We start from the raw sequence: 15,040 nt of genomic DNA, 5'->3' as shown, positions 1-15,040 counted from the left end.
AACTTTGAAAGTAGCTGTCACTGGTCCCAACTTTCACACTATTTATTTTCATTGGACCTCTGTTAAAAAAAACTTAACGACGTTATGTTTTTTTCCAAATTTCAAACTGATATTTTAGGGCTTTTGATCAGAATGAGAATACGAGTCGATTGATGTAAAACTTAACTCGAAACGACGCTTCAAACAACTTGATTTTTGTTAATTAAAAGTTCAAACACCGAAATTGAAGCTTCCTTTAGTCGTTTGGACCACCGTTTGGAAATAAGTTTTACATCAATCGACTCGTATTCTCATTCCGATCAAAAGCCCTAAAATATCAGTTTGAAATTTGGAAAAAAACATAACGTCTTTAAGTTTTTTTAACAGAGGTCCAATGAAAATAAATAGTGTAAAAGTTGGGACCAGTGACAGCTACTTTCAAAATTGGGGTTATTATCAGCCAACTGCATTAAGTTGAGATTATTAAAATCAAATTTTCCTTATAAAAATATAAAATCCATTAGCCTTTTATAATTTTGCAACAAAGGCACTTTAGTAAAAGCAAAAAATACGAAAAAACGTTAGCAATTTATAATAAGAGATAATGACACATACTTTGTTACATAGAAAACCAAAGTCAACTTTGAAGTCTCTTTCTTATGTTTATTTTATGATATAAACTTAAAAATTACTATAAACATATATTGTTTACCAACAAGTCTAATACAATGAAATCGATGCTAAATGTTTACCCACAAGTTATATGTTAGACCGAATCACCGTTGATGATTTCCCTAATTAGTTGATGATACGAAACCACAACTTGATATTTTATTATACGAATATATTTTTTTTGCACTATCATTTAAGATAAAAACGACGTTCTTAATAACATAATATTTATATATATAGTTAAAAGAAAGTTTTAAGATATTTTATTATTTTAAAAAATGTATCAATGATAAAGTCTAATGGCAATTGTCGTCCTCTATCTTTATCTTTGTTATTTATTAATCTTGTACCTCATATCATCACCAACTCTTTATAAGCATACCTAGTCGCATAAAATATACGACAACCTAGTTGGAAATCACGTGTTAGCTATAAAATTAAAAAATGTAATCAGTCATCATACAAAAATAATGAAAACGGTTTTTAGGGCATAATTAAGTATTAAGAACGTATAAATATGTAGAGAAATTGACAAATAAGGGAGTATCATGTCAAAGGTAAAGTTTTTTTTTAATGAATATTTAGGAGATTTATTTAGAGTGTATGAAGGTTGATGGAGAAAATAAAATGAATATTTTGATTGGATGTACTTCTTATATTTTTTTTCTGTAGTTCTTTTTTTATTTTTATGTTTTTTGTTTCTTGTGTTTATACCGTGTTTGATGCCACGTTCTATACAATGATGCTTGTGTAACATATTTTAATTATGTAGATATACTAATTTGATTTTTAACACTTATACTCAACCATTTTTTAATTAGTTATAACTATATATACCTAATATATACCTGTATGTATTTGACCCTAAACAATATGAAAAGTGAACTCATCATTTATGAGAGGAGGTTGTGATCCAAGTGCCATTTTATCATTAAAAGAAATACTACAACTATACATACTTTCAACAAAAAATTCTTAAATATTCAAACGCATCGTATTTTTGCCCGAGCATTAAAAAATATAATAACGACTCAAAATCATCTTTAAAAAGTTATAGAGAGTGAACAATAACTTTTTAAATTTAAAAAAATCATTACATTTTCTCTTTACTCAACTCACAACCTTTTAAACCACTCCTTATATTATAAAAACCTCATTCACATATTATGGGAGATTGGATGAGAATGCTCTAATAGACTAAGAAATAACAAATAAAACGAGTATGGGCTTGAGAACACGATTTATAAACCAAGTTGAAGTTCAAGCTCTCGTAAATCAAAACAAATCATGTTTAAGCCTTGTCAAGCTTGGCTCGGCTTATTTACGTCCCTAAATTTAGAAAAAAAAAACAAAATCATCATAAAATCTGAATTGATATAATTTAATTATAGCAATGGCATATGAGAGGCGCACTCTATATCGTTTCCTAAATTTATATATAAATCAATCCACACATTTATTTTCTTCTTATTTTGTTCCTCAATAATAATAATCATCATCAATATCATCATCATCGTACTCAGTAAATAACTAAAAAACGAACCTGAGCTTAAAACCCACGACTTATAAGCTCAGACTCATTAGGTTTTTCTTTCTCAAAGTTATAAAAATAAATAAAAACATATACACATAAAATTATTAAACCAATAAATAACAAACAAGTCAAGTCCAAGCTTGAAGGACCGATTTATGAGCCAAACTCAACTACAAGTTTTCGTAAGTCAAAACAAGTCAAGCTTAAGCCTAGTATACCTCTTACTAAGACTATGTGTAGTGGATGAGCTACAAAATTAACGTTTTGTGCTATGTTGCGCCCAGCCAGCAATTGATGGATTTTTGTTTCGGGGTGTAGTGGTGCTGTATCCCCTATATATATGTGTGTATATACACACAACACACACATTTGAATATAATAATAATTTTCAAAACAACATAAGAGGCGACAGATACTCGTCGCCCTCCACCCACTTATCGCCCATTTATCGTATGGGGAGACGGAGTTCTAAAAGTTTGTAGCTCCTAATCGACTACTTTGTCGCCACAGTACACAACTCCTAAGCTTGTTTACATCCTTAAATTAAGCAAAAACACAATTATCATAATATCTGAATTGATATGATATGATATAATTTAATTATAGCAATGCAATACATTAGACCGTTCGTAGTGGGAACGTTCCCACCGGCGTTATTGTGGAAAACGCGGGGGTACACCGCCCCCCTGCGTTATGTTAAATTTTTTTTTGGTGCGTTGTATACAAAATGCGGAGGAATGGCACAGAAATCAAAAAATGACCGTTGCATGTCACCGTTGGAAAATAAAAAAAAATTATTTCTTTATATATTAAACCAACTAATTCCCAATCAAAACTCATAAAATTTATAAAACTTCTCTTTCAACTCTATAACTCTATAATTCCTTTACACAAAATTCACTATATATGGATCCTCCATCTATATATAAACAGTTTTTCGGGCCCGACCAAGAAGCCGAGGACGTAGAGGAGGAACAGGCGGTTACGAGTGCGATTATGCTCGCGACACAGTATATGAGTTCCGTTACGGGTGCGATTAGCTCTCCACCCCCCGTTTCAAAAAGAGCATATATCGAGCGAGATCGTGCCGAAGCCAACAACCGGTTGATGGCGGATTACTTCTACGACTCGCCGAGATACAAGAACCCGAAGACCTTTAGGCGTCGTTTTCGGATGTCTAAAAATTTCTTTATGCGTATCACCAATGATTTGGAGCGTGAGTTTGATTACTTTAAGCAAAAGCCTGACGCTCGAGGGACACTAGGATTCACGGCTATTCAGAAGGTTACGTCAGCCGTACGCGTGCTCGCCTACGGAAACACGACCGACATCAATGACGAGTATTTAAAGATGGCCGAAAAAACAACTCGGGACACCTTGGAGTATTTTTGTTACGGTACGTTTTGTTTTTTTTAAATAGTTTATCACTTGTTTACTGTGATCATTTATTTTATAAAAGTTTTGTAAAATATAGGAATATTTAAACTATATGGACCACATTATTTGAGAGAGCCCAACGTTAACGATCTACAACGTCTTTACGAGGCACATACAAGGGTGCATGGTTTCCCCGGCATGATAGGAAGTGTAGATTGCGTGCATTGGGAATGGGCTAATTGTCCAACTGCATGGCGAGGTCAATTCACACGAGGTGACCAAAAGGGACCAACGGTCAGCCTTCAAGCGATCGCTTCATACGACCTTTGGATTTGGTCGGCATTCTTTGGTGTTCCCGGTTCCAACAATGACATAACCGTCTTAGATCAGTCTCCTGTGATGGAGAGTTACATATCTGGGACCGTTCCCGTCGCTTCGTTTTGGGCTAACGATAACTTCTACCATCATGGGTACTATCTGGGTGATGGAATATATCTAGAGTTCGCGATAATTGTTAAAAACATTCAGAGACCCGATGGATGAAAAAAGACAATATTTTAAGAAAGTGCAAGAGTCTGCGAGAAAGGATATCGAGTGGTGTTTTGGTGTTCTTCAACAACGATGACATTATGTTAAAAATCCTTGTTGTCTGTGGTCTTTAGAAAGAATGAGATGTGCTATGTATGCGTGTATCATAATGCATAACATGATCATCGAGGACGAGGGAAGAGCAATATATCCAACTTTCATATCGGACCCGGATCCACCACGGACTCCGGCAAGTACGGAGCAACGACTCGAAAACTCGGATTCCGTGCGGTCAAGAGAGATACATAACGCACTAAATGAGGATTTGGTCCAACATCTTTGGATGTATCGGCCTCTGCCTGGTGAAAACGATGATCAAAACGAGGGCAACAATGAAGACGATGATGAAGACAACGACGACGATGGCGAAGACGATGAAAACGACGATGAGGACGACGAGGACGACGACGAAGAGGGCGAAGACGACAACGACGAATAGTTTTTTTTTATTATTTTCTTGTAATATTTATTTATAAAATATTATTGTTATTTTATTATTCTTATTAAAAATTAAAAAAAAAAACAAAAAGTGTAAAAGTGACTAGGCGCCACGTGACGCATAATATTTGGATGTGGAGAGTTATGACTACAACCTGTTTTTGTAAAAAACTATAACTCTGACTGGGCGCCACGTGACGCATAATGCCTGATAGTGGAACTTTATGACTACACATAGTTTTAGGCGCACTCCCCCTCGTTTCCTAAATTTACATACATACATACACAATACATATATATCTATATCTATATCCACACATATACACACTAACTAGGTTAGGTACCCGTGTATCGATAAATTATATTATAAAAAAGTCAATGAATCTAAAGATGCACTTAAAACATCTGATAAATTACAATGAAGACAAATAAAATTACATGACAAAACTCTCTAAAAATCTCTTTATATACAACGTTCGTAGTCTTTTTTAAAACTTGACAATCTTTATAAAAAATTAGTACTTTGAGTCCTCTTGTTTTAACTCTAGACAGTGCAACATATAACTGGCCATGGGCGAAAAATGGTTGTCTAAGAAATAAATCAGCCCTAGAAAGTGATTGGCTTTGGCTTTTATTGATTGTCATTGCAAAACAAACATTAATGTTTACAATAATAAGAGCTGCAACTTCAGATGTGGTTGGTAAGTTATATGTTTTTCCATCTTGTTGCCGTTTTAGGTTGCAATTTGGATTTGGTTTGTAACAATCTCTAACCATTTTGTATGTTTTGACCAAAACATTTTGAGTGTCTTAACATACATTTCAATTCTGTTATAATTTTCAGATCAATCAAGTCTGAAGTTGACGTAGATCCCCTGGTTGTGTCACTACAAAAAATTTATTATTATTAGACTAATGTATATATAAACAATGATAAAACCAAATAATAATAATAATAATAATCTATAATGTATATGAAAATTTAAAATGCATACCCACATACTATCTATTTGATACTTCACTATCCCTGTCATATATGTATAGTTGGGAGAATTTAGGTTTTCCACCTTGGAGAGGTAGAAGACTTCCAACACGACGATAATTTTGTCCACCAAGTCTAAAAATGTATGGCGCTTTACCCTTATTAATGGAGTTATCAACTTTTTCACTCATTGAAGTAAAACTAAATATCGAATTGTAATGACGAATATTATTTAAAAAGTATTTGCTTTTAGAGCCAACACCAGTAAACAACTTTTTATAGTCTTTTTATAGTTTATATAAGGAGCTTTTAATCGTGGAAGTTGAACCTTGCTATAACCACAACATAACAAATAATTTGTTATCCTATTATCTGTTCTACCATGTACTCCTTCATTTTTCAATAATTTTGCGTAACAACTTCCACATGTCAAACTTTGATCACCATAGTCCAAGTAATCTGTTACACGATTTGAAATAAATAATTATAACTTTGTTAAAAAAATGTACTAAATTTTTGTTATTCTCAAATATATTTACCTCTAGATATTCCTACAAACGGGTCCCTAACAATATCTTCAACGTTTATATGTTCGTTATGCATAATGTTACTCATATTAGATGAACCTGCTAAAATTAAAAAGTTAAAACTATAATAACGAAAACTATTGCTAAAATTGGAATGTTGTATGTGGATGTGTTCTTATATAACTTTAATTTTATATTCATAATAAAATTAAAAAAAACATTTAATATCTAAATGCATACAAACATTAGCATTTACATCTGATTAAGTTATACTTTCGTTGACGCTAGAGATGGATGTACGTTGATGTCTAACAGACGTATTTGAAGATGAAGCTATTTTTTGCCATAAGATATGCGGTTATTGTTTGTATGTAAAAGTGTAGTATATTGAAGCCTTAATGTAGACGCATGCAGTTTAGATATTCTATTATCCTAAATTAGTTTCCGTGCTTTTCGTTTATCAGCAACAATTTTATTAACAGCTGTAAACAAATATGAAGCAAAGGGAAAACTATGAATATTAACAGAATTATACCGAATTACAAAATAGAATGGTAAATGCGACATACCGTTTGAAATATCCAATAAGGGGTTCTTGATAGCTCAATTACAATAACAAAAATTAAATCAAATCAAATAAATAGATAGTAATTAACATATCTAATTTATGCATGTAAGTATAATGTGTAAATTTAATACAAATAGTGAATGTTTTAAATCTTAATTAAATTTTTATTTTAAATAATTTATGTAGTTAAGTATAATGTGTAAATTTAATATTGATGTGATGATTGATAAGTTTAATAAGGAATGTTTTAAATCTTAATTAAAATTGTATTTTAAATAATAAATTTAATTAAAAATTATATGAGTGTGCCACTTGCCAAAATATTAGATTAAGGGGTTTATGGCTCAACAAATATTTTTGTTTATTATAATATACTAAACTTACTCTTTCTTCTCATTTTCTTCTTCTTCTTCAACAATAATAATATACATTGGGTGATACACACGTTATCATTTCCCTCCAAACATGCCTTCACTTTCGTAAGCCACAGAAAATGGCGGCTTCTTCGTCAACTGGATTCGTCTCTAAAGCTCGCACGGCCTTCCACTCTGCCGCCGCTAAAGCCGAGAAAGTCTTCACTGACATCAAAAAATCAGATTCGTCCACCGATCTAGGTCAATTTTGACCTAATTTTGACCTATTTTGACCTGATTTTACTAGTAATAGGTTTTAGTTAGGGTTTATATTGTTTACGTAACTTAGATCTTAACTGATTGTTTATTTATTTGAATTTATTTCAATTGTGTTTGCTTTTGAAGATGAGATTGGCTAGCAATACCTAATTTTACTAGTGTTAGGTTTTAGTTAAGGTTTATATTATTTACTGTATTTAGATCTTAACTGATTGTTTATTTATTTGAATTTGGTTCAATTGTGTTTTGATTTTGAAGATGAGATTGGGAAGCAATCGGTAAGTGATGAGACGGCGGTTGATTCTACTAGTGATGTGGTTGTTACGCAGGTATTTGATAATTATAGATTGATTTGATTGTGTAGATGTTAGATTCAGGTTTTGAAATGGAGATTTGATGTTAATAGGAGTTAGGATGAGATTGGTGCGGTATCGAAAACGACTAAACTGTATACCGAATAGAAGTGTTGTAATAATCGCTAGTCGGATCGGACTTTAATGTATAATTTTTGTTTCATACACACACACACACACACTTTTTTATATGTAGTTTTCAGTTTTATATATACAAATATACATTTTGGCTGGATATTTGCTGGAATCTCACCGAAAAATGCTGATTTTGGCCGGAACCTCGCCAGAAAACGGCGACTAAGTCCGATTAATCCTGACTTTGGCCAAATTTGACCATTGACTGACTAGCTGAATATTAATTAGTGGGGTGGGGACTAGCGATTAGTCGGGGAGTAATCGGCACCTAGTTGGGATTTTGCAATACTGCCGAATAATGTATCGATTTTTTAGGATAGGTAGCGATTGGTACTGGTACTGTTGACAGTTACGAAACTGAAAACATGAGGAAATGAATACCTGTGCTGGTACTGATTGTGTTTGGTTAGGTACTAATCGGTAGCTGTACCGTTAAAAAATTATGAAAACGTAAACATGAGAAAACGAATACCTGTACCGGTACCGATTGTGTTGATGTGGTTTGTTCGGTTGGTACATGCACCATTGAAAAATACTGAAAATGAAAACATGAAAAAACGAATACCTGTACTACTGTACCGGTACCGATTGTGTTTGGTTGCCGGTATTCGGTAAAAAATGCTCATTCCTAAGAATGGTTGATCATACGGATATTAGATTCAATCGTTGAGAAGTCGACTGACTGAACACAATTGGTACTGGTACCATTGAAAATATTGAAACTAAAAACATGAAAAAACGAATACTTGTACAGGCGCCAATTGTGTTCGGTTAGGTACCGATCTGTACCTGTACCGTTGAAAATACTGAAACTGAAAACATGAGAAAGATAACACGGTACCAGTACCGATTTTGTAAGGTTAGGTATCAGTATTTGGTACATGCACTATTTTGAAAATACCGAAATAGAAAACATGAAAAACGAATACTGGTACCATAACGATTGTGTTCCGTTGTGCCAGGTTCGGTACTGTATCAGTATTCGGTAAAAAATGCTCATCCCTAAGAGTGGTTGATTGTACAGATATTAGATTCAGATTTTGACTAATACAGTTTTTATAATGAAATTTAATTATTAATATAAGTATTGCTGAATTTTATGATAGGAAAAGAGTGGAAGAAGGAGGCCGGAGCCAATCAAGACGAAACAAGATTGGCAGGAGAGATTTAAAAACATGAGGTTTGGGAAAAAAGGAGGTCAAGAAACTGATAAAACTGATGATCATACACCAATGTCTTTTTCAATGTTTGATGATAGCGTGTTTCTACCAAGCAGAAGCCCTATGTCAAAGGTAATAATAAGATCTTATCTAAAAGTTAAAACTATTAGTTTTGTTAAGATTTTGATAGGGGCATTTGTATGTAGACGTTATTGTGTTATTGTATACCATAATCTATACTAAAACTGAAATTCAGATAGTTACTAATTTTAGCAAGGAAATTTGGATTTTAATAATTCAAACAATTGACCATTGGCCAATATTAATCCCTACTAACACTAAAAATAAGACTAGTGGCCAATATCAACAAAAATCCAGCCTAACATATCGCTAACTCTGCTATACTGAAATGAAACTTAGATATTTACTAATTTTAGCAGGAAATAAACTTACTAATTTCACAGGGAAATAAACTTGTTCGTAAATTGTTTAGGAACACAAACGAACATAAATGAACACAAACAATGTTATATTATATTTGGCTAACCGATAATGGCCAGTATTAACGATTCGGTCCGGCTACCAAGTTTGTATTGGTAACATTCATATTCATATGTTAATTTTACGTATAAATTATAACATAGTACTCATATATTTTTGTTTATAGTTAATATTTCTACTTATATTATATGAAAAGATTAGAGAAGTCACTAAATTATGAAGACCTTGAATGAGCAAACATAAAAGAACAAACTTTAACGAACGTTAACTAACATATTATCGACCGTTCACGAACACAACTGAATGGACACGGTCTCTGTTCGTGTTCATTTATTTAGTAGTCGAACGGAATTTATTGTTCATGCTCGTTTATTTATTAAACGAACGATCATAAACAAACTTCCTGCTGAACAGTTTAGGAACAGTTCGCTGTTCGATTCGCTTACAATCTTAAATTGTTGATATTAGTTTTTTAAAATAATCAAAAGTATTTTGTGCTCTTGTCATCATACAACTTAAAGTGATGTTCATATCTTATAGGAACCAGAAGGTGGTTTATTGCGTTCAGATGATTCAAATATTGATATCATACCATCGGCAGCTGTGCTTAGGCAATTGGCGATTGGTGTTGAGTAAGTTTTTCATTTATTTGATTTTGTCTTCTTCCAGTTCTAAAAATAGTGAAGTGAATAATATCATGTAGAGCGTCTGTGACATCTGTATGAGACGGTTTCAGTTATCAGATATGAGTTATGATAAAGTCTTAAGTTGTATTTTATGTTTTTGGTCAACTGCAGGACTACCAGAATGGTCAAGTCAATGAGAGACCTTTTAATGACATCAAGAGATACGTCGCCTGTGAGAGAGAAAGCCGGTTTAAACTTCTCTACAGTGAAATCGTTAGTGCTTAGAGATAAAGAAGATAAGTTTGATATGGAATCTAGTGCTGATGATAGAGTTGTGTCTCTTATAAATTCACTTCTTGGTGCAGGTAGATTCTTTGTTTATGGGAAAGAAATATATCTGCTAATATATCTTGCATTTTTCCTTTATTTTTTTTCTTAATTTTCTTGTAAGATATTTGCAGAAGGGCATCTTTCTGGAAGGAAAAGTAACTGTAAATTGGAGATAAATACAACAATTGCATCGTTAATTAAAGACCTTCATGGTGCTCCACCTGGTAGCTTTATTGTGGAGCTTGCAGAAGCCATTGGATGTTTGAAGACTATAAAGAGAATGGCATCGTTTTGGTGTAGAGTTGTTGCTGAAGTAAGTGAATTGCTCTAGTTTATAATATTATAACCGAAAATAAATCTTAGGAGAATCTGGCCTGTTTGTCATATTATTATGTGTTTGTTTCATCTTTGTATGCCATTTTGTAAATCCTTTTTGATAACATGTTTAATTATTAATTTATCATACTTAGAGGTGGCAAGATTGCGAGGGTTGGATAACGTGTCAAAAATGGTATCGGTTAAAATGGGTGATCTTTTACTATGGGTAAAATAAGCTGGGTCGGGTTCATAAATGTGTTGATTATGAGTACAAAGACAATATTGTTATCATTGTGATCTAGTTCTTTGAATAAAGTGGTTTAGGAGGTTGTTTGCATTAAAAATAAACTTAGGGTGAGTTTCAACCTGTTTGACCGTTTGACTTTTGAGACATAGCTTGTATGCAACCAAAATTTGCTCATTCATAGTTTGGGTGTGGCTTTATCCGAACTAGCTGCTAGCTGGACTATGTTATTTTACTTGTTTAATGTCACTTATTATTTTTCTTGCAAATTACTCCTATATATTAATTCAGTCTTAATATCTTCTGAACCTTTTGTGTGCAGTTAAGGAGACTATGGTCTGAAGGACAACATATTCCCGGGATTCCTGCTGATGAAATCCCAGATTTAAATTGCTGTCTGCTGTATCAACAGTTACAAGTTATCAACTGCTGTATCTCAAGAAAAAACCGTCGTGCAATTGCCACAGAATCACTCGATTCCGTCTTGAAACAAGCCAGTTTAAATGATGACACGCCACCTTCAAAAGGAGAAACACCTCTAATGTATGCTAAAGTTAGCTCTGGAGAGCTTGTGCTTAGATTAGGAGCTGCTAAACAATGCGAGAACTTAACAATGTTGGAAACTGGCGAACCTGTGTATGCCCCCGTTATGCAGGTCTGATTAACATTTAACTTTATTTAACTTATTATATCAACTAGGCTAGATCCCGTGTTACACACGAACGGAAAATATATAAAACTTCATATATATGTGTGTGCGTGCGCATGTGTGTGGTATATACATTTTAATGAATTGTAAACGTCATATAACTAGCATTATTATTATTATTATAAGGTATCACATTGTTGTTTTAATTAAAAGAATCCAACATACAAAGACAAATAGAGAAAAATTACGTTTAAAACATAATTCTAAGTTATGCCACGTATTTCTAACTTATACCATGAAACAATAAAAATATATTAATTAAAACTTCATCATCTACTAAAGTCATATGTTGTAAACTATGAAGCGTAAACTTGTAGATGTTGTAACATAAGTTGTGTGTTATAAAAAGTATTTTTATTGAAATTATAAAACATTTAAGTACACAACATAAAGAATGCTAAAAATATGAATATATAATTATAAATTTTATTAAATCGTGCGTTTAATAAAGCAACAATATAATCCAAACCTCGTGACTTAAACCACCATTACAATCCAAATATCCATACATCCAGTCCAAACGTTCATAAATAATTTCACAAAATCCAAATAAAATAAAATAACAAAGTCTCAAAATTTTTAAAAATAACAATGAAAACAATTAATTGTAAACATTTTTCAACTTAGGAGTTAATGTTTAAAATTAATGTTCAAATTAACATGTGGAAATTATATAAATGGAAAATTGATAGTTGGAAGCCTATGTGGACATGCTAGTTGAATGCCATGTGGAAACCTTGTATTGCTTTAATAGTATAGTAAGATATGCTTCTTATTTTTAATATAAAAATCATCTTCATTTGCGAGTTTACAGGAAGAGCCTTTGCTCACAGAAGATCTTGTTAAGGAGACCGAGGAATTTATATTACGTACAGGGAGGTCAGTTGATTAAAACTTTGTATAATATGTATTTTTTATAACATTTATGCTATGTCATTATAAACATATCGATTTTTTTTTCACGCGGTCAGTGTTGGAGCGGGGTGTTCTCAACTTCTTTCAGATATGCAGGCTTTTAAGGCGAGTCGTAGCCCGTAGGCTTTAAAATGCAGATGTGTAATAACTAATAAATTTTAATTAACTTATATTATCAATCATTGTGTTTTAGGCTGCAAATCCGGGGTGCATATTAGAAGATTTTGTTAGATGGCATTCGCCCCCTGATTGGATGGAGCCCACAACTGACGACGTAAGCAAAAAATCTTTCGATGGTGATAACGGGTCTTCTAGAGGGCACCTAAGTATGCGTATGCAGAAAGAAGGTATGCAACTATACATTTACAAGCAATAAACTTTTAAGGGGTCTTCTTGTTTTATGATATCTTGTTTCCGTGTTGGTGTTCAGGGAATTTATGGAGAGAGATTTGGGAAACCGCAAAACCGGTGCCAGCTGTCAAACAGTCTCCATTATACGATGAAGATTTGTCCGTGTAAGTGAGCCATTTTATATTTTTGTTAAAAAAACCATTTACTTTTATTTTTATTTTTATCTGATAAAAGGTTCATGTCTATAGGGAACATATTCTGCAAGGCTTAGAGGATTTTCCGCCTTCTAATTTCTTTGAACAACTATTCATTTCTCTTGTAAGTCGTAACGTATCTATTATTTCACCATTTTTCGTTATTATTTGTATTGTTTTATAGGTTGTAAATAATGTAAACTGTTATATTTTCAGCTGTGTTCGGGATGTGCAGTTGCCGAGACAAAAACCTCGACTAATGAACCTCTATACAAGCTGTTTCTTGATTGCAAAGACTACATCGTCGCCACTTGTCAAGGAAATAATTGGTTTGAAAAAGTCGATGATATATGTCAGGTATTTAAACATTTCGGAGGTGTGAGACTCAGGGTTGTTCAAAAAGCTCGCGGATCGAAGCTCGGGCTCGTGGCTCACTCGATAAAAGCTTGAATAGAACTAGCTAAAAAAACTTGATTTGAAACATCCTGAGCCATTTTTGTAACCGAGCCAATCTCGACCCAAGCTTGGCTCGGGTCATGGCTCGGCTCGTTGGCTTGATCAAAAAGCTCGCGGCTCGAAGCTCGGGCTTGTGGCTCACTCGATAAAAGCTCGAATAAAACTAGCTAAAAACTTGATTTGAAACATCCTGAGCTTGAGCTGAGTTGGCTCATTTTTGTAACCGAGCCAATTTCGTCCCAAGCTCGGCTCTGGTTATGGCTCGGCTCGATCTTAGGCTCGTTTAACTTCAAAATCTTAGGCTCGGCTCTTGAGCCTAGCTGATCCGTCTCGTTTAATTTCGAGCTCGAGCTTGAACTCACCCTGGCTCGACTCGGACTCGGACTCAACTCGTGAACATGTGACCGTGTTTAAAATGTTATTTATTTATATCTATTTTGTGGTGGTAGGTATATGACTCGGTGGTGATGATGGTATTGAACCCAGACGAGTTCATGAGGCTCACAAAGCACGACGACACGCCTACACCAGGCGAACAAAGGGGTCGGTTTAGAAGGCTGAGTTTTCCGTTTGGTAACAAGGATAAAAGCCACGGGAAAACACCACCAAAAGACCCCAGAAGCGAGGAAAACCCTTTACGCCAATCGTTAACTTCCATGTTTTCAAAGAAACCGCCAAAAGCCGGGAATGCATCACCAGCTGAGAAACCAGTTAGTTCAATTCAAAATGATTGGATAGATGTATAATAATAATAATAATCATTGTTATTACATCTATTACATCTGCGTTTAATTGTAAATTTATCTTGAAATAATGAGCTAAGGTTAATTTTGTTTTTACATATCTGAAAGAAACCAACTGTAAATTTTGAAAGACTGTTACATGAATGAATTGAAATGTGGAGTTGTTGAATCCTTTAGGGTTTTCATCTTTATTTGCATCTTGGGATTCGAGATCCTTCATGACGATTCCCGGGATTACGAAGTTTGCGATCCAGTATAGAACGATGAACACCAAACTGTCAATCAAAGAAAATAATCCAAAGTTATTGATACATCAAACGTTTTGGGTCATCTCGTACGAAGTATCTGAACAATTTTGTTGGCCGTTCAAAATACACACAATTTATTGTATTAATATTATGATGCCAAGGGTTGACTCAACGTTGCGTTAATACTTGTTATATTTGATAAGCTATACATGAGTAACATGAATGAACATATTAAGAAGGCAAAACTAAAGAGGGTATTGAGAAAGGGAGAACGACTAAATTGTTCATTTGACCGGTTGCCAACAAAATGTCCATTGTCCGTTTGACCAACCAATTCTTATTATATCAATTTTAAAAAACTTGTTGACTTGATCGCTTTTTAATCATCATTTAATGAGATTTTTAACCCACCAACATATCACTTGTCCAAAAATTGTTGGACGCCACAAGCCAAAATAAT

At 33.5% G+C, this 15,040-nt stretch overlaps 1 protein-coding gene across 1 annotated transcript; it reads left to right on the top strand.

The window, feature by feature from the left end:
* The first annotated feature begins 7,095 nt into the window (after nt 1-7,095).
* LOC143635868 (uncharacterized) lies at nt 7,096-14,338 on the top strand. Its single transcript, XM_077103595.1, has 14 exons — nt 7,096-7,279; nt 7,556-7,626; nt 8,892-9,077; nt 9,987-10,078; nt 10,244-10,437; nt 10,534-10,715; nt 11,287-11,619; nt 12,488-12,552; nt 12,645-12,693; nt 12,782-12,935; nt 13,019-13,103; nt 13,188-13,257; nt 13,350-13,490; nt 14,039-14,338. The coding sequence occupies exons 1-14, from the start codon at nt 7,159-7,161 to the stop codon at nt 14,333-14,335; spliced, it is 2,040 nt and encodes a 679-aa protein (XP_076959710.1). The 5' UTR covers nt 7,096-7,158; the 3' UTR covers nt 14,336-14,338.
* Nucleotides 14,339-15,040: the final 702 nt, after the last annotated feature.

Source organism: Bidens hawaiensis, unplaced genomic scaffold, assembly GCF_021521415.1.
Source record: "Bidens hawaiensis isolate Kalapana, Puna unplaced genomic scaffold, B.hawaiensis_p1.1 tig00007737_1, whole genome shotgun sequence".
Classification (NCBI taxonomy): domain Eukaryota; kingdom Viridiplantae; phylum Streptophyta; class Magnoliopsida; order Asterales; family Asteraceae; genus Bidens; species Bidens hawaiensis.
Note: the sequence above shows the minus strand (reverse complement) of the source record. Positions and strands in the feature narration are given on the sequence as shown.